The 26,334-nt window shown below is 44.7% G+C and overlaps 2 protein-coding genes across 2 annotated transcripts; both read right to left on the bottom strand.

The window, feature by feature from the left end:
• Nucleotides 1-10: 10 nt before the first annotated feature.
• On the bottom strand, nucleotides 11-14,222 carry SFXN4 (sideroflexin 4). The gene is made up of 14 exons (XM_079976770.1): nucleotides 14,115-14,222; nucleotides 12,688-12,753; nucleotides 11,926-12,000; nucleotides 11,299-11,325; nucleotides 11,147-11,201; nucleotides 9,970-9,995; nucleotides 7,538-7,591; nucleotides 7,356-7,439; nucleotides 7,194-7,256; nucleotides 6,449-6,536; nucleotides 4,509-4,624; nucleotides 3,382-3,467; nucleotides 2,417-2,534; nucleotides 11-924 (listed from the first exon to the last, which is right to left on the bottom strand). The coding sequence occupies exons 1-14, from the start codon at nucleotides 14,151-14,153 to the stop codon at nucleotides 847-849; spliced, it is 975 nt and encodes a 324-aa protein (XP_079832896.1). The 5' UTR covers nucleotides 14,154-14,222; the 3' UTR covers nucleotides 11-846.
• A 2,667-nt stretch (nucleotides 14,223-16,889) lies between these two features.
• Nucleotides 16,890-25,583, bottom strand: PRDX3 (peroxiredoxin 3). The gene is made up of 7 exons (XM_079976781.1): nucleotides 25,434-25,583; nucleotides 24,641-24,761; nucleotides 23,416-23,557; nucleotides 22,270-22,405; nucleotides 20,126-20,229; nucleotides 18,165-18,330; nucleotides 16,890-17,048 (listed from the first exon to the last, which is right to left on the bottom strand). The coding sequence occupies exons 1-7, from the start codon at nucleotides 25,476-25,478 to the stop codon at nucleotides 16,995-16,997; spliced, it is 768 nt and encodes a 255-aa protein (XP_079832907.1). The 5' UTR covers nucleotides 25,479-25,583; the 3' UTR covers nucleotides 16,890-16,994.
• Between the last annotated feature and the right edge of the window lie 751 nt (nucleotides 25,584-26,334).

Here is a 26,334-nt window from a genome sequence, read left to right as displayed (position 1 = left end):
TTTGCACAAGTGCACATGTATGAATATTTAATAGATAAGAATGGGGGGGGGCCTGTTGCCCTCCCAAGTGTTTCTCCATATGCCAGCTCCCGTCAGCTGCAGCCAGCAGAGCCAGTGGTTAGGGTGATGGGCGTTGTAGTCCAGCAACAGCTGGCAGGTGCCATATTGGCTGCTACTACTCTAGTTCCTCTACCCCAAACACCTCTCACAGCACTTTAAGCACCTTCCTTCTATGCAGAAAATACTTCCCTTATTGAAAGCTGCTTCCAAGCCACAAGCTGTGAACAGTTTTGTGACGAGGTAGGGAAATTTGTAGGGTCCACGCCACAAGCTACAACATTCTTGCCATAGGGTAAACCACAGTACAATTTGCATAGCCTTTAACCAGGATCCAGCTCAACCAGGGAAGCAACTTAAATTTCACCAGAAGGTAGTGATCACATAATGTTCTCTTTAGTGAAGTCCTCTGAAGTTGGCAGTCACTGAAAGCATCACTGGGTGCCTGGGGAGACTTTAAATTGTCCTTTTGTTCTCTGCCACAGGCTTTCAATGGATACACACAGGTATTTCACACAATTAAACCTTTTCCCTATTGAAGGGCATTAGTAATATGTTGGGAGTTTTCTCAACAAAATGTAGTTTGTTCTTTTCATACATGATTGCCTCAGAAGGTAGAGATTTTGCATTAAACAGATGTACAGAAGATGGGTCTGATCAAATGTTGATTCATGTCTTTCAACATAATCAACAACTTCCTAGGTGAAAGATACCAAATGTTCACTTCCGTAAGTTTGAATACTTTGATATACCAGGAACAGCAGTCCTGGTCATTATCAAGTGCCCACATTAAAGTCCTTTGTAGTAGAAGACTTCTGTTTCTTCCGTGGAAGCAGCTATTTCAGGTTCAAGATCACTTGTTTTTATCTGGAAAACAGACATGAAGTTCTTACAATTTCAAACTTATTACCAGTTTTTAGGTACACCACATGAGTTCAGCTCTGTGCACAAGGATAAGTCAATATATTTCCATTAGGATCATCACACAAAATAAGTGTGTTACAGGAATCGTGTAACACAAATCTTATGCTAGAATCTCTGAAGCATTAGCACTGAAGACAACAGAACTACTCAGAAGTCTATCCCTCTTGAAAATAAATATGACATATAAATGTGCTTAGGAAAGGGTTTCAGTATGACTTGCCACATTTCAATGCTGTTTCTAGTTATAGGTTAGCAAATACAGTCTCTAGAACAGGAGACAAACCCCTGTATTAATTTGAGAGGTAGGCCCCATCTGCAATAATCCCTCTTCCCAGGGAACTCTGGGAATTGTAGTTCTGTGAGGAAACAGGAGCCTCCTAACAACTCTCAGCACACTTAACAAACTTGTTATTGTTGTTGGCATCTGTCTGTCTCAGGAGGCAATGGAGTGTGCCTCTGAGGGTGAAGTCAAACAGGTGAGGAATCACAGCACCTGCTGTGGCTGAAGAGACCAGAAACTCTTAACTGTTGCCCTCCCATGTTGTTTTTGCTTCATTAGCAATACCAAAGTGAGGTCGCTGGGGAGCAAGCCTGCACAGTACCTATGGAGGTCCTGAGCTGCCCAGACAATATGTCCCCCATCTTGGCTTCGCTGAAATGGTCCAAAGGAAAGCAGAGTAATACATTTGGCACCTGCTTGGCTGCAGGAGTTGCCAGAAGGAGGGCTGCAAGATACCATCCAAATAACTTAGGGACTCCACTTCAGCTTTAACAAACTCCCTGATTCTTTGGGGGAAGCCATGACTGTTTAAAGTGGTATAATAGTGCTTTGCAGTGCTTTTTTTCTTAAAAAATGTTTAGGGGTACTCTCATTTTCCTTTGTTGTTGTTTAGTCATTTAGTTGTGTCCAACTCTTTGTGACCCCATGGTCCAGAGAATGCCAGGCACTCCTGTCTTCCTCATTTTCCTACTCATATTGAAATACTGCCCCTCAATGAGACCAAACTTAGATTCACAAAATGTTTAGGGGTATGCGTACCCCTGCGTACCCCCAGAAAAAAGCACTGGTGCTTTGAATGTGTAGTGCAGGTGGGACCTTATTTCAAAGGTCCCCATTTTTTTTAAGGTATCTGACTTTTAGGAGACACAACACCCCCTATGCCAAATCTGCACCTTTGATGTGGAAGTATTTGAAAACTTAGTCATCATACCAGGCCCTGTGCTCCATCCAGGTTTTCTTCTCTCTTTTCCCCATAGCAACTCATATTTACAACACAGCTGTTCTAGGGACACTGGGAGCTGCTACAAGGAAAATTCCAAGGAGCCACATGCAAACCCAGCTTGTGTAAATTTCTGCCTTTCTGATTCTTTCAATGCTTTTTGCCCTTAAGACCGCCAGCAGAGATTTGCAAGGAGGACAGAACGCAAGAACTACCTTGCCAATCGGTGGCATCCAACTGAGCGAAACGGGTACCATTCCTCCAAGGACTGCAACTGTCAAAACATACCTCAGCGGATTCAAAACAAATGGATTTCGAAGTAAACTGCTTGTGCTGCAAGAGATTGCATGGGTAGATTATTATATAGCATGGTACCATACAGGCGTCTGTATAACCAGTCACAAGCTCTCTTGTATGGAATCACAGAATTGTAGAGTTGGAAGGGAACACGAATATCATCTAGTTCAAATCCCTGCAATGCAAGAATCTTTTACCCAACGTGGGGCTCAAGCCCACAACCCTGTGATTCAGAGTCTCATGCTCTACCAACTGAGCTATCTGAGGAGCAGGAGTGCTGGAAGACATTTGGAAGAATAACTCAGGAAGATAGCTATGAGCTGCTGCTAATCCAACACTGTGGGGACAGTTGTCTCATCCTTCAAGGCATTTAAGTTGAAGGGAACATTTTGGTCTTTCTCCTGGGTCAAAGTACAAAGTGTTCTATTGTCTCAAACTTTTCCCACTAGGGCTTTTACCACCTGTGAGTTTACATTCCCAGGGTTATGCTCAAGGTAAAAGTGTTCAGGTTAGAGACCCACAATACCTTCTGCAGAACGTGAGAAAATCCCTGAGGTTAGCCTACTGCTGTGAGAAGATGCAGAGACTTCTAAAAGTCAGTGGCTTGCTTCTGTCTCCGAATCTGTGGCCCTCCAGGTGTTGCTGGACTACAACTCCCATCATCCCTGAACTCTGGTCATGATGGCTGAGGATGATGGGGAAGACAATATCTGGAGGGCGACAGGTCCGGGCAGGACTCATGTTCGAGAATGACGCCACATTCTCTCTGATCCAAGAAATGTGAAGAAACTTGCAAGAGGCAGAAATAAGAATAGCTGCGGACCACTCCAGTAGCAAGGTAATGGGAGTTTTGTTTAAGGGACCTACGCTGAAGATGCCTTACCGCTTTAAGAGCTGCAGAGCAACCTCTGGAAAAAACATTGCTGTACCAAACATTACTGCTCGGGTTAGCGCTGTTCGTTCCACAGCCTAGGGAGAGTGAGAAAACACATACACAGAGGAAAGTAAATGTCACAATAGAGATTTGTGTACTTATGCTGCAATCTGTCTAACAATCCTGCTTTTTTATATCACACAAAAATATTAGGAAGGTACATTTGTTTAAAAAGAGGCTCAAAGTGGCACAGTGGGGAGCGGGAGGAAAAACGGGAGAGAAAACAGAAAATGGAAAAGTTGACAGCTATGCTCCTTAGCTTCCCTTGGCACAGTGAGATGCACCAGAATATGGAAAACCTTGTCAGGATTGGGGAACTTGCAGCCCTCCAGATGGATTACGACCCTCATTGACCATGATTATTGGCTATACTGACTGGGGCTGATGGAGTTGGGATCTAAAGCATCTGCTTCCCCATTGCAGCTAGGGGTTTCCATTATAGGAACAACATGTCATGAATGTTTGGTGGGGTAGAGGATTATTGGGCTATGGAAAAGTCACAATATGGGACATTAGCTCAGTACTGCCTTGTCTGGACAGGCCAGTTGCTCTCCAGCATTTCAGACAGGGGTCTCCCCCAGCCCTACCTGGAGACGCTGGGGATTTAACCGGGGGCCTTCTACATGCAAAGCAGATGCTCTACCACCAAGCCATCTCCAAGGCCAGTCTTGCCAGCAGCATAGTCAGCTATGGAGCAAGCAGCCAAGTCCTTCTTGGTTCTACCACAAATAGCCATGTCCCAGGTGTCCCACAGAGAAAGAGACAAACAAGATTTTGTCCCCACTGGGGATGCATACGGAACGTACCCCTCTGAAAAAGGCAGTTAGGGAAATGGATGAAATATGAGAAAAGTGAGCAGACAGCCACAGGAGGCATTGGTGGTGGGGAATCAAGGAGGAATCCCTAAGTGTTACCAGACAGGAGAAGGAAAAGGAAGGATTGAGTCAGTTCAGGCTCTTTTATGTCAAAGTGGTCAGGGGCAGCTGATGAGCACAGGTGCCAGATTTGGGGACATTGCTTCCCACCCCACAAGAGGTTGAGAAGGGGAAGAATGAAAAACCTGTTGCTTTACCTACCTTTTCTCCAGCTTTTTGAGACATCCCAATGACCTGGCCTTGGCTGTCCATGACCTCAATCCCGTTCTCATACTCACTGCTTCTAGTTACCATCACATTCAACGCACACAAGAGGGCTGCAAAAGAAAAGGAACACAAACATTTGTCTAAAAGTAGGTCACTGGTGATTTTTACGTTCACACTGAATGCACGTTGTATCACATATTCAGGCAATTCTGAGTGCTGTTGCCAAGTCCATTTATCTCACAAGAAGCTAGACTTCCCAAACGATTACTTTCAGGCTTGATGGCAATACAGTGGTACCTCAGAAGTTGAACGGAATCCATTCCGGAAGTCCATTCGACTTCCAAAATGTTCAAAAACCAAGGCACGGCTTCCGATTGGCTGCAGGAAGCCACAGAAGTCACATCGGACATTTGGGTTCCAAAGAACGGTCGCAAACCAGAACACTCACTTCCGGGTTTTGATCGTTCAGGAGCCAAAATGTTTGACTCACAAGGCATTCGGTATCCAAGGTACGACTGTATCCTTAAAACAGGAGGCCACCTGAGCCTCAAGAGATAGCAAAGAACCAAGGAGTACTCCCAAGCCATGTACCTGCTCCTTCAGAGGGAGTGTAACCCCATGAAGAGCAGACAACCTCCCACCCATCCAGTATAGGGAACTGCCCACTAACAGTGCCTCAGTCTTGTCAGGATTGAGCCTCAGTTTTTTTGGCTCTCATCCAGTCCATTATCAAGGCAGGACAACCATGTGCAGGCTTTCCATGTCTGGGAAACTTGAAAATTTATGGTTACTCATCTGCAGCACACTTCCTGGAACATTTAATATCCCAATGCTGCCACCAGCTCAAGGGGACAGGGACCAGTTTCCAACCAAACCCCTGCGCTGCAAGGCAGTAAACCGCCACCACTCCTGTTTGCCATCCAACCACTCAGGCCCAGGAGAAAGCTGAGTGAATGGTTTAGATCAGGGGTCAGCAACCTTTTTTCAGCTGTGGGCTGGTCCACCGTCCCTCAGACCTTGGGGGAGGGGCGGACTATATTGGGGGGGGGGGGAATGAACGAATTTCTATGCCCCACAAATAACCCAGAGATGCATTTTAAATAAAAGGACACATTCTACTTACATGCTGATTCCCGGACCGTCCGTAGGCCAGATTGAGAAGGCGAATGGGCCGCATCCAGCCCCCGGGCCTTAGGTTGCCTACCCCTGGTTTAGATCCTTTATCCCAGGGGTGGCCAACTCCCATGAGGCTGAGATCTACTTTCTGAATTAAAATCTGGCAGTGATCTACCCCTGTTTTTGGGGGGTTCAGCTCAAAGTTGTTGAGCTTCTGTGGGGGGAGCCAGTGATCTACCACTGATCTACCACAGACGTCCAGTGATCTACCGATAGATCACGGTCTACCTGTTGGACGTGCCTGCTTTATCCTATTTGGAGACAAGTAAAACCAATCAACGCAGGTGGGACGCAGGTGGCGCTGTGGGTTAAAGCCTCAGCGCCTAGGGATTGCCGATCGAAAGGTCGGCAGTTCGAATCCCTGCGGCGGGGTGCGCTCCCGCTGCTCGGTCCCAGCGCCTGCCAACCTAGCAGTTCGAAAGCACCTCCGGGTGCAAGTAGATAAATAGGGACCGCTTACCAGCGGGAAGGTAAACGGCGTTTCCGTGTGCGGCTCTGGCTCGCCAGAGCAGCGATGTCACGCTGGCCACGTGACCCGGAAGTGTCTCCGGACAGCGCTGGCCCCTGGCCTCTTAAGTGAGATGGGCGCACAACCCCAGAGTCTGTCAAGACTGGCCCGTACGGGCAGGGGTACCTTTACCTTTACCTTTAAAACCAATCAAGTCAAGCAAGTGCCCATTCCCAGTCTTAACCATGGAGAGTTTGAAAGAACAGCTTTCCATCTGAAAGGTTCTTGAATGATTTTCTTGTTTTCTTACCTGTAAGTGGGCCAGGCATGAAGTTCCTGAAGACACGCTGCCCGGAAGGACTCAGATTATAACGAGTTACAAAGTAGTGAGGAAGAGCCTAGAGACAAAAGGCTGTATTCTTTTATTTATTACAACATATATATCCCACCTTTCCTACAAGGGAGGTTAGGCAGAGAGACTGTGACTGGCCCATGGTCACACAGTACGCTTCATGGCTGAGTGGAGATTTGAACTCTGGTCTCCAAGGTTCTAGATTAACACCACTCTCTCTGTGAAGAAGAACTGACTGTTAAACCACTCTGGGAATTGTAGCTTGAAGTGGGGGGTGGGGCAGGGACTAGAAGTTTTCTAGCAACTCTCAGCACCCTTAGCAAATCACAGCTCCCAGAATTCTTTGGGGGAAGCTGTGACCGTTTAAAGTGATATTGTGGTGCTTTAAATGTGTGGTGTGGCTCTGGCCTTGCATTTCCTGCTGTATAGCAGCAAGTCAAATTCAAAACATGAGAGGGAGTCATAGAATTAGAAGGGCCACCTAGTCCAATCGCTTCCAATGCAGGAACCTTTTGCCCATCAAAGGGCAAATGTGAGGCAAAGGCAGCCTCCTCAGGCCATACACCACCCCCAGACACACCTGCTCTCCCTAGACCAAACCCCTTACCAGCTCTGAGACCCTCAGATGTTTACAGTCTACTGTAAAAAGGCAAATGCTGCCCCCCCCCGAAGGGAATGTGGTATAAAATTTGGTAATACATACTCCCATGCAGGAGGCATACGTCATTACTCCAAAGGAGAGAAGTAATTGCTTTCGTGAAAACACCTATAAAAAACAAATGCACAATCAGAGGAAATTCATTATCCACAATGCTGGCACAATTCACCTCATACGGCCTTTTAAAAATACATAGCTATGTTTTACCATTTCCGTAGTTTTCTTCTCGTCTTGTTTTGGAGGATTCCCATTTGCCAAGCTGACTCCAGCGATATAGGAATGGAAAAGGAACTGCAACATTCGAGATGACAAGCACGCAACCTCAACGTTAGTTAATACATCCACTAATAAATATATGACAAATTAACAGAAAATTGATTGCTCGTTACCTGGCAAATAAAAGCTGACGATGTTTTTCTGTGTGGTAATAAAGTAACAACAACCTGTGAATAAAATGTCATGAAGGAGGGAAAGTATTGACAATCTCACAAGGACACACTTCAGCAACAACAATTTGGATAGCACAGGTGATAATTTTATGTTTTGCTGTCACACCGAAGCAGCTTCCCACCCCCAGCAGATGTTGCCTGACTAACTCCCATCATCCTCATTAGCCCTGCTGGCTAGAGCTAATGGGAGACGTTGAAGTCTAACATCTGGAGGACCACAGGTTAGCCACTCTCAACCTAAAGAAGGGGTGAGGAACCTGTGGTCCTGCCAGATGTTGCTGGACTACAACTCCCATAATGTTGATGGGAGATGAGAGTCCAACAATGTGGAGTCAGCCAGCCTTTCCTTGAGGGGTCCTCCAGCTCTGTTGATGGAATTAAGCTTATCTCCTGATTTGTGATGCATTTTGTATTTTAAACAATGCAATTTTATTTTTGACTTCATGCTCTTCACAGCCTCTTCCCTCCCCCTTAATGTTGATGGTATACAATTTCTGCAAATAAACTAACATTTGGAAGGCCACAGGTTTTCCACTCCTGATCTAAAGAGACTGATCCAGAAGCAATACAGTATCTCTCCCAGCTCCAATGTTATTAGCAGCAATATGGGAGCCACAGAAATGTGGTTGCTCCCAGGCCACATCAGCAACATCTGAAGGAATTAAGATAACATTGGCAGGGTGGGGAGCTAACAACACAGCTGCTTCATATGCTAGCATTCTTCCCACCCTGAGGCCCACATCACCCATGGCTGTTGAACACTGCCTAAATAGTATGGCAGCCACACCATACAGCATAATGTAGCTAGGCTTCAATTATGGCCATTCACACATTACAAAAGCCCTACACACAAAGCTGCATGAATCCAGCATATACAGGAATCCTCTTGTGTGACAATTTACATACAAGGTTCATGTACACTTACCAAATTCAGCGTGCTTACAGTACATATGCAAGGGATTTCCATGGAATGCACTCCACAGAAAACCTCTCTCCATCTACTGCAATATTCAGAAATAAAGGGTGCCTAGTGGAAGTTTTGCCATAAAGCACGTCTTAAGTCCACATGCTGTTTGGAGCTACAATGTTGTTGTGCAGAGTGCTTCTGCTCAGTGCCCCAACCTATCAGCCACACCCCCTTCCAGGATACTCCATTACAGTTCCCTTTCTCTAAGCTTCCCACTTCCTCCTCCACACAACAGCAATCAGTGCCCACTGATTATGCTCAGTCCTCGTTGGGCTGTTTGCATTCCCTGCCCCCCGTTTCTTTTTTTCCATAGAGTTTTCTGTACTTCCGAAAAAACCCGCTTTCCCCGAGCCTATTGACACGACCCCGTCATTTGTGGGTGGTGCTTGTTTCAGCAACAAAAGGATAGGCATTCCAACTGTGAGTTCACTATTAGTGCACATGTGTGTGTGAATATATTCCAAGTCTTTATAGGCCCTGGATCATAGAACCGTAGAGATAGAAGTGACCCTGAGGATCATCTAATCCAGGCATAGGCAACCTCGGCCCTCCAGATGTTTTGGGACTACAACTCCCATCATTCCTAGCTAACAGGACCAGTGGTCAGGGATGATGGGAGTTGTAGTCCCAAAACATCTGGAGGGCTGAAGGTTGCCTATCCAGCTTCCTGCAATGCAGGAATATGTAGCCATCCTATACTGGAATTGAACCTGCAATCTTGGATGTTCTCAGCGCTACGCTCGAACCAACTGAGCTATCCAGACTTGACATGTCAAAACAAGTGCAATTGCAGTTGCTGAGTCGATAGCTCCTTCTTTCACGAGTGCATGTATGTTCCACTGATATAACGTTAGAATGCCACTGCTTAACCAGGCCAGTGGCCCACCTAGCATCCTGTTCTTATGGTGGCCAATGAGAAGCCTGCAAGCAGGAACTGACCAGCAATAACGCTCTCCTCTCCTACATAGTATTCAGAAGCATGCTAACTTTGACTCTAGAGTTAGAGCTTAGCCACTGCGGGGAGCAGCCAACAACACCCTTCATCTCCCTGAATTTGTCCAATCCTCTTTTAAAGCCATCATAGATGGTGACCATCACTACCTCTTGCAAGAATGAAAACTGTTTTCCTTTAAATGACACACATACACACTCTCACACATACACACAAACAAACAATGATTTGTAGCACATCATAGCTACACAAGTTAATCAGTTAATTTGGGTGAAGCAAGCGATTGGTGGCTGAAGAGTCCTGCCTTTTGGGGGAAGGCGGCGAACCAGACTTCTCCTTCAGTAGCTCTTTTAATGTGGAATCCACTCAATCTGTGAGATTCTGGACTACAGCAAGGGGAAACTGGCATATTTGCCGCTCACAGACACTCTGGAAACGACTATCATTACTCACCAGTGGAGCATAAATAGGCAGGAAAGCTGAGAGAGAGAGAGAGAGAGAGAGAGAGAGAGAGAGAGAGAGAGAGAGAGAAGGAATATTTTTTTTAATTCAGCAAAATCAACTGTTATGTAGGTTGTCTCGCTGGTCTAACTGAGGTCCTATACATTTAAAGCAGTATCATACCACTTTAGAAAGTCATGGCTTCCCTCAAAGAATCCTGGGAGCTGTAGTTTGTTAAGGATGCTAAGAGTGGTTAGAAACCCCCCCCCCCAATTCCCCTCACAGAGCTACAATTCCTAGAGTGGTTTAATTGTCAATGCCTCTCCCCAGTGAACATTACTGTTCCTAGGATTCTTCGGGGACTATTTATGAGATTAGTGGAGTCATTTATGGACTTAAGGGAATACAATAAGAAAAGGAAGCCAGTTATTGGAGCGAAAAATGCAAAAACTATGACACCTTAAGAACCAATTGTTTATGTGGGGGGAAATGCAACGAACCTTCCACACATTTCTTGGAACCAGCACCTTGCAAGTGATTAGAAGGCAAGTACATTTAAATGAATGGGACGCAGGTGGCGCTGTGGGTAAAAGCCTCAGCGCCTAGGACTTGCCGATCGAAAGGTCGGCGGTTCGAATCCCTGCGGCGGGGTGTGCTCCCGCTGCTCGGTCCCAGCGCCTGCCAACCTAGCAGTTCGAAAGCACCTCCAGGTGCAAGTAGATAAATAGGGACCGCTTACCAGCGGGAAGGTAAACGGCGTTTCCGTGTGCGGCTCTGGCTCTGGCTCTGGCCAGAGCAGCGATGTCACGCTGGCCACGTGACCCGGAAGTGTCTCCGGACAGCGCTGGCCCCCGGCCTCTTGAGTGAGATGGGCGCACAACCCCAGAGTCTGTCAAGACTGGCCCGTACGGGCAGGGGTACCTTTACCTTTACCTTTTTACATTTAAATGAAAACTGAGGTCTCCATATCTAACACATATCCATCAACTGCACAAAAACGATTACAGGTTGCATGTTGCCTACTATCCCAGAAGCGGTAATGAAGGCATTTATGAAGAAACTAGCAGAAGTTCCACCGATACAATTTGCTAGTAAGTTGAACAGTATTTATATTACTCAGGATAACAGGCCACAAATGTTGTATAAGCATATAAACAGATTTTAGTAAAAACTATGTATGGAAACTGACCTGGAGGCCTAAGTAAGAAAGGAATTGTTTCGCCAGTGCAAGGATGTACAGAGGCCTTCAAGGAGAAAAGCAAACAGGAAACCCCAAAGAATTAGGATATGTTTTTTAAAATATCAGCTAAAAGAATACCTAGACATGTTATAAAAACTCACCAAACTTAGCTTCCAGGCTTCTCTTATCTAAGCATTAAGACAAAGAGATTTTAAAAAATCATTTAGAGTAAGTTTTGTTGCATATCATGCCCCTGTCCCACCCGCACATTATGTTTTGAGTTTTCAGGAATATGCTTCCAGCATTTTACCACAGCAGTAGAGATTTAACTAATAATTTTTTGCCCAAGAAACCTTTTGAACAAGGAGCAGACATTCCACTGAAAGGCTTCTAGCCTTTTGTCAGTTCCCTGACAAAATTGAGGTGCTATCTACTCTCTCTAGCTGTGATTCCAGAGATGATCAGGTCACACATGGCACATGGCAATTTACACACATATTAACTGGCCCTGAAATTCCCTCCTGTTGTAAAGTGCTGAAACACACTAACTACAGGAGCAGTCCTTCCATACCCAGAAAGCAAGAGTCACCCCCTGGTGCAAAATGAAGACTTTTGGGCCACACTGCATCCCCAGTTACCCACCACCCCCACCTCTCACACAGGTGTTGGGAAGATATATGAGATGGGTGAAAAATCTTCCTGTCGCCCTGTCACTTTGCATACCTCAAATGGTAATTAATTACAATACACTGTATACACAACTGTGTTAGTGGAAGAAGGTCAGATACCTTTTTGTCCTGCAAGGACTCTGCGATGTTTTCTTTACTAGTTGGCAAAAGGGTTCTGGATATGAAGATTTCCTTCTGTTTTACAAGGAAAAGCAGAGGTAGGGTCACACACACAGTTTCTAACTCTGCTTCATCATCTACCTGTATTCGAACTTTACTTTTAGCAGAGGGGGTTGGGTTCAAAGCAGCTACCTCTCATTTAGATCAGGAGAACAGCAGCTCGTGAAGACAGGGTTAATCCCCCTTTTTTGTCCCAGAGCTACTGCTCTGATCAGAACTGGCAGCCCTCCATATCCTCTTGGGGAAATCAGATGTCAGGAGATCAGATCACAAATCTTCCACATCACATATAACCCATCACTGGGTGTGTGTGGGGGGGTGTGTGGAATAATTATATAAGCTCTACACAGATCCATTTTTAGAGGCTGAGAATTTAAAGTTGGGAATCCTATGCATGCTTACTAGAAAGTTCCACTTAAATCAATGGAAATAATAATCAGTAGAGCACCCCTGGGAGTAAACATGCATAGGTGTGCCCTGTAAAGAGATGTGGCAGCCCGGAGGGGAGGTGGAAGAGAAACAATGGGGGTGGGGGAAACCAATGGGGGGGGGAACTGAAGGGGGGTTGAAGCAGAAGAAAACCGGGCCTTCACATTTCTAGCCTGGCGTGACATTCAAAACGCAGACTGAGAAACATGGTTGATCTAGAATTAGTTCTTTATCAATGTCAAGGTACAAAAATTAAATCGATAAGCTACTTACATTTGGTATAAACAGGAGCGTAGGGTCCAAAATATCTACCCAATGAAGAAACCTTTGAAAAAAGGTCTAAAGAAAGAGAGATGCTTTTTGAATACTCAGGTATTTTGTGAAGCCGTTATTCCTAAACCAAGCATAAGTAGCCAATAATCTGTGCCCGGTACCTAATTCTATTTGCATCTTAAACACTTCTTTTATTTCAACTTCCTAAACTGCCCTCTGTCTCTTTCTTGTGCTAAAGCAACACATACACAAAAATAATAATTAAAAATTAAAAATTGTCCAGTAGCACCTTAGAGACCAACTAAGTTTGTTCTGGGTATAAGCTTTCATGTGCACTGATGGCCACACACTTACCTAGTAAAAAACTACACTGGACACACTTGGGGGGAATACATGAGATTGTGTCGCACAAAGCACCATTCACAACTATTAGTACACACTGGAGTTTTGTTTTTTAAATGTGCACCCAAATAAAAACCCATGTCTCCCAAGCCATGAATCCAAGCTGTGAATTTACATATTTGCCCCAAATCAACCTGTGTGGCAAGCTAATATCCAAATGTATGGCCCTGCTTGGAGGATCCCACGTTGGTGGCCTAACGTTTGGAGAGCACTCACAGGGTGGATTATATTACAGCTGCACACAGCGCCTATTCCAGTTGCACAGAGAATCTATCTGTTTCTATCTCCTTGGCAGTTAAGTGTCAATACATTTTAAGACGTTACAACAGATTTTCCAACAACCCCAACATGTGGAGTGTTAATTGCATTTGAGAATATTCACATTCAACAAACCACTAACCTAGTTTCTTCTTTCTGGAGTATCCCAGAACAGTTATCAGCAGGACATAGCAAGTACTGTACCGCAACCTAATATATCCATTTATCAGGAGCAAGCCCCATTAAAATCAACAGGACATACTTTTGAGTGGGCATGTATTGGACTCCACTTTTGGAAGCAGTTTAAGATATTTCTTTGGGAGCTGGGTTCCAGGGATAATTGTTACGAATGAGACTGTAGTACACACACGCTGCTTTGTCAATTTACAGTCGGCAGCCTTTCACTGCAATTCGTACCGGGCCACAGAAATTCGGGTTTCACAATCTCCTGCACGCACTGGGAGCAAGGAACGCTCTGAACGCTGCAAAGCTCCCCTCTGAATAGACGTGCGTGGTTGAGACATGCATAGGATCGCATGAGGGAGAAGTGTCGGCAAATCAATGCAAAGGGAAGAGCGATCCGTCGCCGCCCGCTTGCAAACGCCATTCAGTCCTCCCTTGCCGTTTGCCAGTAAAACCCTCCTTCCACTGGAGCGAAGGAAGGGCGCCCTCCTCCCTTCCACCACATGCTTCCCTCCGACCTTCTACTCGCCGCGATCTGCAGCAACCCCCCGCCGCCCCATAACCCCTGCGCTTCAAAGTCATACTTGGCCCTCGCTTCTCCAGAACTGCCAGTTCAAATCCATGAGGCTCAGCGCGCAACGCCGGAAAGCGTCTGCTCCGGAAAAGCTTCGGCGGCGCACGAGCGGAGCCCACTTCCCTTCTCTGCTCAGGCCCAGCCTCTCGCGCGAGGCGTCCTCTGCGCGGCTGGATCGAGAGGCTGCTGCCTTTACCTATGAATGGCTATAGGGGATAGTTTTTGCTTTGCCGGTCAAAGGCGCAGGGAACTGCGGCACTGCTCTTGCGCATTTGAGAAACAAAACAAAAACGCAACCCCTTTATCGATCTCCAAAGAGGAGCGCGTTTTTATGCTGCTTACTTTGGAGTAAGTTTCGAGTAAGCATGCCTAGGATCCGGCTGCCGCGCCTCCCCCGGGAAGGGGACCCGTGGTTTTAGCAATTGCACGACATGCAGAAATTCGACGGGGAAAGCTTTTCCCTATGTGAAGTTTTCGGGGTGGAGAGGGCAGCAGCTCACGAAGCTCTGCCAGGCAAAGTGGCTGCCTCTCCACGTAGCGCACCTTAATTCCCCCCTGGACTGGTTTCTACTTAAGTGTAGAACTAGGGAATACGAAAATGAACGGCACCCCCTCATTCATTTATGCAGATTCGATTTTTCCCTTTAACCTATGTATTTGAAAGGGAGAATCCACCCCTTTATTTACCACTCGCGATGTCTAGGCTTGCCAGGTCTAGATGCTGAGAGGGCTCCTCCTGTACCCTTATTACATTTGTATCCCACCTCTTTCCTGAAGCTCAAACGGGCATGCATTTATTTATTTGTTACAGCAATTTGTATTCCACTTACACCCATTGAAAGATTCAGCCATGAGGAGGCAGGGGACAGCAACCATGTCATGTGTCATGGCTGCTCCATCAATAATATATGGACTGGCAAAAGCACAGGAATGCGCTAAGTGGGCAGTTCTTTTACACTGCCAGCCCACTCCAAACAGAATAAGGCCGATTCAAACATGCTTAACGCATCAGCATTCAGCTCACAAGGGACCATAGGGATTGCCTTTCTAAAAGGCATTGAGAGTTGTACAGTAAGCACTGTAATACAGTGGCTGAGCAATTGTTTTGCCTACAGAAGGTCCCAAGTTTATTCCCTGGGTATCTCCAGATAGTTGTGAATGTCCCATCTGAGACCCTGAAGAACCACTGTCAGTGTAGGCACTACTGAGCTGGATACACCATTGGTCTAACTCGTCGAAGGCAGCTTCTTACGTTATACATGCTTTATATGAAATCTTTATTTGTGGTTACTGTTTCACAGATGAAAGTCACCACTGGATGCTGTCTTCATCTAGTGCTGGAATTTCGTCTTCACTCAAGGAGCAACTTTGAATAAGCCATTGCAACTGTATTTCCCTCCCCCACCCCAAAATCTGTTTCAACTGCAGTTTAGCCCAGTGCAGCCTTCTCTTGAGAGTCCAGAGGTACCCTTTCCTACCCAAAACTGAACAATCCTACAGTAACCGAATGTGTGCTGATTATAAACTTTCCTATGCAGCCCAGTTGTATGAGTGTGTATTCACAAGCCCCACTCTGTTAAATTTAATTAGTAATTTAAGTATTTGTGCATAACTTTGTGCATCAGGCTGAACAAATTCTCTGAGGACTGCCTGTTGTTGCCGCTGCAATGACATGATTAGGGGTGAATGAGTATTTTCTTGTAAGAACATATGGCCAAAGGCTTACTTAGCCCAGCATCTTGCTTCCCAGAGTGGTCAGCTGAATCGGAATCCCATTGGTAGGACATGAAGACAATAGCCTTCCTCTGCTATTCCCTAACGACTGGTATTCAGAGGGGTGCTGTCTCTTATTCGAGAGGTAGCATATAGCCATCATGACATGTCTCCAAAAGATGTGGTGGTTGCCACAAACTTGGTTTCAAAAAGGGGAAAGTTTCCTTCATAAATTGCCATCTTGTTTCCAGAAGATGAGAGTCATAGTTCAAACCTCTATAGTTCTGTTTTTCGGAAGTGTCTTTAATTCATAGCTGCATATTTTGATACAGATGTTCAAGATCATTCTAGAAACAAGCTGTAGTAATTTGCAGACCCATTAATGGATCGACTCCGTAATTACAAGCATACCATGAAATACATGTGAAAGTGGCAATAGACAAAGTCAGCTATTCAACAATTTCATAGAAGGTATGAGTCTGCTGAGCAACACCAACAACAAAGATTTTTGGTTCACAGCTTCACCTTGGGTTTATTTATAAAAGAAAAGCATTAATCCTTTACTTTACTTCATCCTATAGGTCTCCCATATTGCAGGAGTCTTAAAGTTTAATTACTTCAATTATCAGTTCACCATTCACATGTTGTGTTGGCTTTCCTTGCAGAGGTGAAGGAGTTAAGCACTGCATTTATCTGTGCACAAAACCCCTTTGCAGAACAAGTTTGATCTTAAATCTGTGAATATACATCTGTAATACATCCCATCTATGGCCAAAATAAAGTATGGGCTGTTTAGGTGGAAAAGGCAGAACCTATTGGGGTGGGGGTTGTTTTGTTTTAAAAATATAACCAGCTCCTTAAAGAAGGGAATGCCTGCAGTTTACCTTGTAAGCAATTCAAAAGCATGGATATATCCCAGATTTAATATGGGTAGGTAGGCATTATTTTGCTTCTGAGTATGCTGCATGTAAGAAACACCATGAGTGTTGCTTAAATCCACTTGGGGACAAAGTTATTCATCCTTATAGTAAAAACCTTGCAAAATATAACAACTTTTCCATCACAACAGATATTAAAATAATTTTAAAGTTTTATTACAATCATAGTTGCTCTTTCTGGAAGTCAGCTTTGTTTGGAGGAAATGTAGTCTACTTCTACCTCATTATTACTCATGATCTTATTTATTTACTTTCTCAAAATACTCCTTTGATTCTTCTGGATTTGGCTTGATCTGCAAAGCAAAAGCATTAAAACAGAAGATCAGTAGCAAATTATATTCATTCCAAACAGGAGTTAAATAAGCGATGCCCTCTATGCTGTTAGCACTAACAAAAAATGTTAAAAAGAACAGTTGGGAGAACTATTAAATCCTTGTCTTCCTTATTCATGCTAACCAAGCACACATCCAGATAAAAATAAAAAAATGAAACATTCAACATTATTTAATGACACTGAAGTTAAATTATATTTTATGGTGAAAGTGTGAATATGGTAGGAGGAGAATCAACTCCTACATTCAAAACATAAGCTCTTATACAAGCAACTACGCTTAGCTAGGTTCCACTAATACCAGATGGAACTTGCATTTGAGGAAAGACTGTTAAGACGAGTTGTCAGCTAGCTTTGCATTCCCAGTCAACATCCTTTCATCGTACAAGGTTTACAATTTTCTACGTGAGCCGGTTGCTCAGAACCGTTCTTTGTGTGTTCTCTAGCCACAGATGATAAATGGAAAGGCTCTATGGGAATGTTTGATCACGCATCAAGTAGGCTGAATGGCTGGTGTGTATCAAAGCACTAGCAGTTGTGAATTTGCGGGGGTTCACTGGATGATGAGCCTTATAATTTATTTGAAAAGATGAATACCTTCTTGTAATGTTCTGGAAGTGCAAGGGTAAACCCCGATTTGAAAGCCTGTTGATATGTGTACATAGGAAGCAATGTCCTGCTTTAACACACCCCACCCCAACAAATAGCTCAATTGAGTGCTAGCACACTGAAGCTGCTGTGACACAAGTGCATGACACAAAAGACATTGCACCAATGTAGCATGACAGATTGTTATACCAGCAGAAGACATTTCTTTCTAATTCTGTCCGGTTAACAGGGTAGCAACTTACCTTAATAAAATGCTCAGATAGAAAAATGCAATATTTTAGAACAAGATTTCAGAAGAGTCTAGAGTAGTCCCAAAGCACATTTATGTATTAATTTAATTAAGAGTCATTAATCAGTTAATCTCTTTTCAATTTCAATAAGCTCAGAAATGAGCCCCCTCTCATATAGATGATAGGAGGCTTGCCAACAATTACATTAATGTTTGTGAATGTTAAGTTTGCCAACGCACCGTGGGGGAATGTGGAGTCCAATCTGCTGGACAGACTTCTCCATGCGTTTCTACAAACTGGAACGCCTTCACCAAGCGAAGTGTTTCGTCTACGCTTCGACCAACAGGGAGGTCATTGATGCTCAAGTGCTTGATAATTCCATTAGGATCAATTAAAAAAAGACCCCTTCAAAGAAATAAAGCAGAATTTATAGTTTAGCACTCCAAAGGGCACTTGCTGTAGTTGTTTTTCTTTTCTTTTTTTTATAAATGTTTATTAAAATTTTTAAATACAAATGCAAAAATAATCAACAATATAGCATATATCATGACATATTTTCAAAACCTCTTTGGACTCCCTCACATCTCCCGCTCCCACTTACATCGTCTTAAATTTTACCCAGCAAATTATCATCTTATTTATATTCCTAGGTCCCAATCTTTTAAACATAATCTAATCGTTCTCCAAATGGTTTATATTTTCCTCGATCTACTTATCATCCTAATTCCATCTAATTTAGTGGTGGTCAATTATTTATGATCTAGCATCCTTCTTAACATTCAACCAAATTACAATGCTTTTTTAAATAAATCTTAAATTTCTTCCAGTCTTCTTCAACCTTCTCTTCTCCCAGGTCTCGGATTCTGCCAGTCATCTCGGCTAATTCCATATAGTCTATCAGCTGCATCTGCCAGTCTTCCAGTGTGGGTAGATCTTGGGTTTTCCAATGCTTAGCGATAAGTATCCTTGCTGCTGTTGTTGCATAGCTGTAGTTGTTTTTCAGTTTGAAATGCATCCTGGCTGCAAACACAGGTATTCCCCATCGCATTGGTGAGCAGCTATAATGGTAATGGAACTTAGTATTTCATAGTTTTGTAGAACTTAAATATATTTGAGGGATTCTAGTGTTCCCTGTATTTCATGGTGTTGGTTGCACTTTAAAGTATTTTACAGCTCAGCAACAGATGCCAACCTATACACCAGAGCTTTCCAAATTGTGTGTTGGCGGCAGTGTCTAGGTGCGTCACACGAACGCTCCCCGTGCTCCCTCTGGGGCTGGAAATGGGTTAGTTTAAACTCCAGTTTGCTAATAAAACTAAATTACTGTGTCGCAAAATGATGCATGTCCAAAAAGTGTGTCACCAACATGAGAAGTTTGGAAAGCTCTGCTGTACACTTTGGCCACACAAGGCACAGTAGAAAGCAGATATCTGAAAAAGGCTTTCAACTGACTGACATTAGCAGAGGGATTTTTCTGGGTTCCAACTCTGACCTTGCATTATACCAAGAATGTATCTTGTCTCTGATACCAAATACAAACCTTGCACAACCTCTAGCAAGGATTCCGCCAAAACATTTTAAAAGTGGTCTCTCTGACTCTCTCTCTCTAGCTCTCACAGAGCTGAAACACATGATTAACAGACTTGCTTTGATTGATCTCTACCAGCAAAGAAAGAGGGATGTTTGAATACTCCCTATTAAAAATGGGTGGTATTGACGCAAATAAACGTGTGAGCAGAGCAAGTTCTACTTGTACAGCAGGACTTCTCCCCTTCCCCTTGGCCTCATGCATAATCTGCAACATACCCAAATCTTCTCTGGAGGGTTTGGGAATCCCCCAGAAGAGTTTTAGGGGGCACATGGAGGAGGAGGAAGTCCCACTGCTCATGCGGAAATCATTCTCCTAATGCAATGACTCACTTAGTGCTATTTTGGACACAGCGCATTTCCTGTGCACACAAGGCTCTACCATGTCAGGTAGGAGATCAGGCTAGATGCATCATGGAAAGTCTGCTAAAAGTATGCTTAGCCAGCATAGTTTATCTTTAAAGTATGCGGAGTTTATAGCTAGCAGACCATCCACTGCTCCTCTGAGCTTAAGCGCATTTAGGCAACTCCTGTCACTAAAAAGGAAGTTTCAGCCTTAGTGCAGTCCAATTACAGAAACACTAAAGGTAGCTAATAGATAAATCTCTCTCACCTTAATGCAAGACCAGGCCCTTCCAAAAGCACACCATAATCTCGAGAGATCTGTTTCGTTAAGTCTGACAGAAGTGGGATATTCATGTGCCCCAAGCCGCCATTCTAAGAAAGAGAAGACGAGGGAGGGCATCAGTTTTCTTCAACTGGAGACTGTCTATATCAAAACCTTGCTTCAAAGCATTGATAGAGAACCTGTGGTCCAACAGCACCTGTGTGCCTACAACTCCTATCAGCCCCAGCCAGCATGGCCAACAGCAAGGAGTGATGGGATCTGAAGTCTAGCAACATCTGGAGTGCCAGATTCCCTATCTCTGGGTTAAAGAGACTCTGTGATGAGAAGCTTCAGATACATTAACTCCAAGACACGTTTAGTCGTATGGGGAGAGGGAAGCAACCATGGGTGGTAGGTGGATTTTCATGAAATGCTCTATTGTTGTAGGATGTAGGTTTAAAGGCAGAAAAGCAATAAGCATAATATGAATAAAGGTATATTCCCTTCGTGAAAGAGGCTCCAAAGTAAAGTGGAGCACCTTCACTAAATGCAAATTGCTAAGGAGATTATCTACCTACTGTTTATCTACCTACTGTTTTTATATACAGGGAAGAAGCCCAATTAAAAGCCATACAGTTGGTGTGTGATTACTGAATCGCAAAATCAATGGGCAATAATAAAAAGCCCCTTTCCCTCTTGTGTTTAGTGAATCAAATATACCAACAGAAGAATTAAATATTTCAATTATTTGCTTTTATATCTCAATGATGCAATAGTGCTGTTACTTATCATATGCAGACATGTAAGCCTTTCACACTGCACTCATGGTTATTAGTATTGATGGGTGCATCTACTGAATTTCACAACATTTCCAGAGCTACGAAGGTAAACAACATATCCTTGAAACAAGGCCGACAAACTTCATTAAGTGTTCCCGGGTCCGTCTCTTGTTGACCTTGGGTGATCCACTAACACTTTACTTTTGCAAATACTTATGCATAAATTTCTTCACATGAATACACTGGCTTCAAGGCTGTGGGACACGTAAGCAAAGTGAGGCCATTTATAAATGCATGCAGCCGGTTCCGTCTGTGCTAAGGAAACGTTTTGCACAGTAACGCAGCGTCATACAGCATGAGGATAGACTTGTGCTCTGAAAACCTCTGGTTACAACTGTTATAAGGCAAAAAGCAATCCTTGTAGAAGAGGGCTATGCAAGGGAAAATATTCATAGACACCCACCCACCCACTTTAGGAAGGCATGGGTGGGGGGAGGGAATTCTCATAGTTCAAACCTATCCATTTATTCCAAGGAAAGAAAATATAAACATGGCAGAAGAATAGTAGTTATGTGTTCCAAGTGAGCAACATCGTTTTTAATAACATCAGGCCCAAACTGAAAGACTCCTTCCTAAGGATTCTGAAATCAGGGAAGCAAACTATCTCTGTAGCCTAACTATCCTGCAACTCTCCAGCTCCTCAAAAATTAGGGAGGAAAGCACCCTCCCACTCAAGTAAATGGCAAAGCTCATTGTTTGGGATGTCTATGAATAGTCCTAAAGTTTTGTAACCATAGAATGATGGCTGGTTAAAAATGGAAACAAACTTGTGGACATGCATGAGCCCAGGTCTTGTGTACAGAGCACCAAACTATAGCTGAACATTACATCTGAACCAGGTCTACCCTCAATCTTATTATTCCCCAGATGCATTTCAAGGTGATATACAGTAAAAATTTAAGAAAGCTAAAAAAGAAAAAGAAAATAACACACAAAAAGCCAATATATTGCAGGTAGTGGACATGCAAGTTCATCAGATTCACTAGATATGTGAGCATGTAACCAGTCATTTTGTGAGGGCTCCCCCTAGAAGCTTCTTGCTTGCCTTGATGGGAGGAGCAAGGGGTGTGTGTATGTAGAAAATAGCCTTCTGCACAAAGCTAAGTCACACCCGTTGCTCTGAAGGAATGGGTTTCTGTGTAGTAAGTTTAAAACTGACTCAAACCCCCTGCCAAAGGCTACAGCTCCACCCACTTTTACCTCTGGCCCTGTTCCCCACTGGGATGTGGCCTTCAGAAGGGAATTTGGCCCTCAGCCTCAGGCAGAAGTTTCATCACCCCTGCTTTAAATGAAAAAGTGTCCAGTCTGTACCTTTCGTGGTGTATTTATCCAGGCGAGGTGAGTAAAGTGAGAATCCACCGACACACCAACTACTTCGCAGTTCACCTGATGGAATTCGTTAGCTTTGTCGCTAAAGGCGACAATCTCTGTTGGGCACACGAATGTGCTAAGGGGAAGAAACACAGCAAGAACGTGAATGAGCCAGCCCTGATTCAAGAATGCACCTATTTTGCCCCCACTGCAAATTCAAACAGAGAAAAGGAGAAGGTATTTGCTCATCCCGGGCATAAAGCCTGCAGAAGGGGTGTAGGGAGTTTACAAGCCCTCGGGGTCACAGACTTTTAGTTCAAAGGAAAAAGCTCAGAGGAATACTGTCATTCTGCCATGAAACCATGTTGAGAAAATCAGCGTCAAGACTGGAGCTCTATTCCCTGTCAATAGGTTTAACAGATCCTTACTTAGACAACTTTATCTGGCATTCCTAAGGATCCCAAGTTGAGCTGTAGGCGGCACCATTCTTCCAAAGTTTGGTGGCATCATCATCATCATTAAGATGAGCCACAGCACGACTCCAATGAGGAGGAAGCTGGTGACTTACATCTAGCAAGATCGTATAGCTACCCAAAGTATGCATGCTGACAGTAATTTGCTAGTCAGAGGCATGCTTTTCTCAGTTTTATCCACCAACAATAAGTAACATTCCTGCCCTCTAGCCACTAGAAGTACTGATTCCATGTTTGCCTGAAATGCTCAAATGGTGGGCATTAATGTTCTATTTTATGCAGAAGCACGGGATCCTCCAAAAGTTTAATTTCCCTTCATTACAATCCACCATACGTGGATGTTTCTGTCTGTTCCATTCTCTGTTTTGAAAGATACAGCAAAAAAGTTTCTATACAAAGAAATATATTTTTTTACGTAAATACATTAGTCTTCTATGTGAACCCCACCCCACCCCCAAGCAACACACCCACTCCCTGCCTTCAACAGGCATTGGTAAGACAGCTTCTAGTTCACTTCTTATCATTCACACCTTACATAAAAGGCTCAGGCTATCCTGCACAAAGATAGGCAGGATTCAAACGAGAACAAGTTAACTGTTTTGCAGATAAAGGGACCCGCTAGTTAAAGGAGTGTAGGCGAAGTCTGTATGAAAGAGATAGAAGCATTACTTACAAGTCCAAAGGGTAGAAGAAAAGAACGAGATATTTTCCTTTAAAGTCATCTAAACTCAGCTCTTTGAAATCCCCATTAACCACAGCTGTACCCTTGAAATAGGGAGCATGCTGGGTGACAGCAGGAACAAACCTTGAAGAACCTAGGAGAAGTTAGATAAAGCATGTAATAGAGGCATTGTAGAAGAAACAAGTGTAACCTGCAGAGAACTGTAGTACTCCACACTGTTTGGGGTGCCAGCCAGTCACAGATTCTTCCAAGACACACCATTCCACCACTAAGCATCTCGGTATTCATTGGTTTATTTTCCAGTCTTCCACCTTGTAGAGATTTTGCCTTCCTTCTTCCACCACCTCCACCCCCCAAAAAAACTTCTGTAAACCTTGGGGATCCCTGAAACCTGCTGATACTCTCTCTCTCTCTCTCTCTCTTATGTGGATGCCATTTTGAACCCATAAGGATCCATACTCAGAAAATGGATTATTAACATATGAGAAGCCTATTTCTTGGTGTCAGTTTTTATCTCAACACTATTTCAAAACCAAGGCTTTACAGATAGCCTGGAATGTTTATGCTCTGTAATCAGGCCATGGAAGGACAGAATTTGGTAAAGAATTCAGTATTGTAGCTTGTGGGTTTAACTCAACTTATTTACGAGTTTCTGTCGCCAGTAAACTGCTCTCTATCTTACCAGCTTTGCCTTTTGGGAATATTTTGAGGATACCTATTAAGGATTTGTCCGTTCAAGTGCAACTCCTTACAACTCCTTTCCTCACACACACACACACACACACACACACAGTTCTGAAGTCCAGAAGTAAGCAGTCTAAAGCATGTGCATGTGGGGGGGGGAGACATGCACACTAACGCACATTCCTTAACATCGAGGCACATGTATGTTATTTTCACATGTTACAGCTGGCAAAAACTCCTACTGAGCAGCCAGTAACGCATTCTGGGACAATGATGGGGTTTCTTAAGCAACAAAATCTCTTTTAAGCTACTCCGATTTTAAATCACTGCAGAACCAACTGGACAACGGGCCAAATGAATAACACCACACGCAGAGAAGGCGAGGAAGGATCTTCGGCATTATCTTGGGAAGAGAGCATTCAATGGAGCGTTAGTACAAACAAGCTCCTACGTGCATTTACTTCTGAGTAGGAGAGTGCAAGATCGCGCTGTCACCCCCACCACAGCGCCCTCCAACCGGCCGCACACTTACTAGTGCTGAAATGCCGCCGAGGAAAAGCGGGCGCAGCACCGTCCGCGCACTTCCGCCCTCCTGCAGCCGCGGCGGCTGTAAGGCACCTTCCGGCAGCGGCGCACGCCCTCCAGGGGAAGACCTGAAAACAGACGGCGGGGAAACGTTACGGGCAAAGGTGGCGTCCAGGAGCCTCACTGGACCCAAATCTAGGGGTTGCACGAGATGCGCCCTCCAAAAACAGTTGCGCGCCGGAGCAGAGCTCCTGCAACTGGGAAATATCCCCCCTCGCCCCCATATTCCCCAACACGCACTGGCTGGCTGCAGAGTTGGAGAGAGAAGCACTTGGGCTCTTTCCCCGACCCAAACACTTCTGGGAGGCAGAAGGGAAAAGGGGGCTTCCGATCTGGAAAAGCCAGGGAACCTCTGGCTTGACTGTGGTTAAGTGTCACGGCGCAATAATAATCAGCCTGATCCGTCCGCGCCAGCCTTCGAGGTGGAGCGAGTTGCCAGCGAACCTATTTTCAGAGGGCAAGTTCGGGTCCCCGGGGCAGATTCGGTTCAGCCTTCGGAACGGGGCCGGTGGAACTAGTCGCTGGTACGGATCTTTCCCTTGTGCAGACTGCACTACGCCTGCAAAAGCCAAGATAGTCTATCTAGAGGGAGGGGAGCAGGCCTTGGAAAGGGGAAAATGCGGCCCCGGAGGCGCAACGCGCGCGCAACGAAGGCTCCGCAGGCCCGCCCGAGCGCCCGGGATCATGGCTTCGCCGGGACTTGCGGAACTGCGAGGGAGCAAAGCGGGGCTCGCACTTACCGAGGGCCTCAATAACCTTCCTAGCGCCCCCGTGACAGCAGCCATTTTCAGCTCCAGAGAGGGGACTGGCCGCGGGAGGCGGAACCGGCCTCACGCTCCGCACATGGAGCGCCAGGGGTGGGGCTACGAAACCAGTCGCCCGGGGCCGCGGCTTTTTGATAGGCGCAGCAGCGGGAGGGGCGAGCCTAACGGCGCGAATGGGGCGCCCACATAGCGAAGGGCCCCGCAATAGCTTGAAGCTGAGTCCCGTTGCCTACCGCGTGTGCGTTTCAGGCAGACTTGAAACTGCTTCATTTTGCACACAATCCTGTGCGTACTTCACCTCATCCCTTCCTAATGTTGTATCATAGAATCATAGAGTTGGAAGAGACCACAAGGGCCATCGAGTCCAACCCCCTGCCAAGCAGGAAACACCATCAGAGCACTCCTGACATATGGTTGTCAAGCCTCTGCTTAAAGACCTCCAAAGAAGGAGACTCCACCACACTCCTTGGCAGCAAATTCCACTGTCGAACAGCTCTTACTGTCAGGAAGTTCTTCCTAATGTTTAAATGTTTTAAATGTTTATTTATATACATATATATATATTTTCCATTCATCATCTTATCGTTTTTTTATATAGACTTCCCGACTTATCTTTCATTGACATCCTGTTTCATATTCTTTGGTTTCCTACATCTCCTTATGTTTCTTGATCCTTTTTTCATTCTTTCTGATCCCTTATCTTTTCTACTGCTGATCATAGGCTTATCCCAACTTCTAGTTAACCTTGATACCACCCTTTTAAAAGTATTCTTCAAGATACTCCCACTCACTTCTTGTCCCACCCCCACCCCCCATCATAATTTCTTATTTTGGCCACCAAACCTGCTAACTCAGCAAACTCTATTAATTTCTGCAA

This window comes from Podarcis cretensis (genome assembly GCF_951804945.1).
Source record: "Podarcis cretensis genome assembly, chromosome: 5".
Lineage (NCBI taxonomy): Eukaryota > Metazoa > Chordata > Lepidosauria > Squamata > Lacertidae > Podarcis > Podarcis cretensis.
The sequence above is the reverse complement of the archived record's forward strand: the minus strand, read 5'-3'. Positions and strand labels throughout refer to the sequence as shown.

Coding starts and splice junctions, on each gene's coding strand:
- SFXN4 (XM_079976770.1), bottom strand. CDS start 14,153: ATGGATTTGAACTGGCAGTTCTGGAGAAGCGAGGGCCAA. Junction 12,001..12,687: donor CGCTCCTGTTTATACCAAAT/GTAAGTAGCTTA, acceptor CTTGTAAAACAG/AAGGAAATCTTCATATCCAG. Junction 3,468..4,508: donor CTCAAAAAGCTGGAGAAAAG/GTAGGTAAAGCA, acceptor CACTCTCCCTAG/GCTGTGGAACGAACAGCGCT.
- PRDX3 (XM_079976781.1), bottom strand. CDS start 25,478: ATGGCTGCTGTCACGGGGGCGCTAGGAAGGTTATTGAGGCCCTCG. Junction 18,331..20,125: donor GGGCCTGGTCTTGCATTAAG/GTGAGAGAGATT, acceptor ATTTCTTTGAAG/GGGTCTTTTTTTAATTGATC. Junction 17,049..18,164: donor GGACTCCACATTCCCCCACG/GTGCGTTGGCAA, acceptor TTTGCTTTGCAG/ATCAAGCCAAATCCAGAAGA.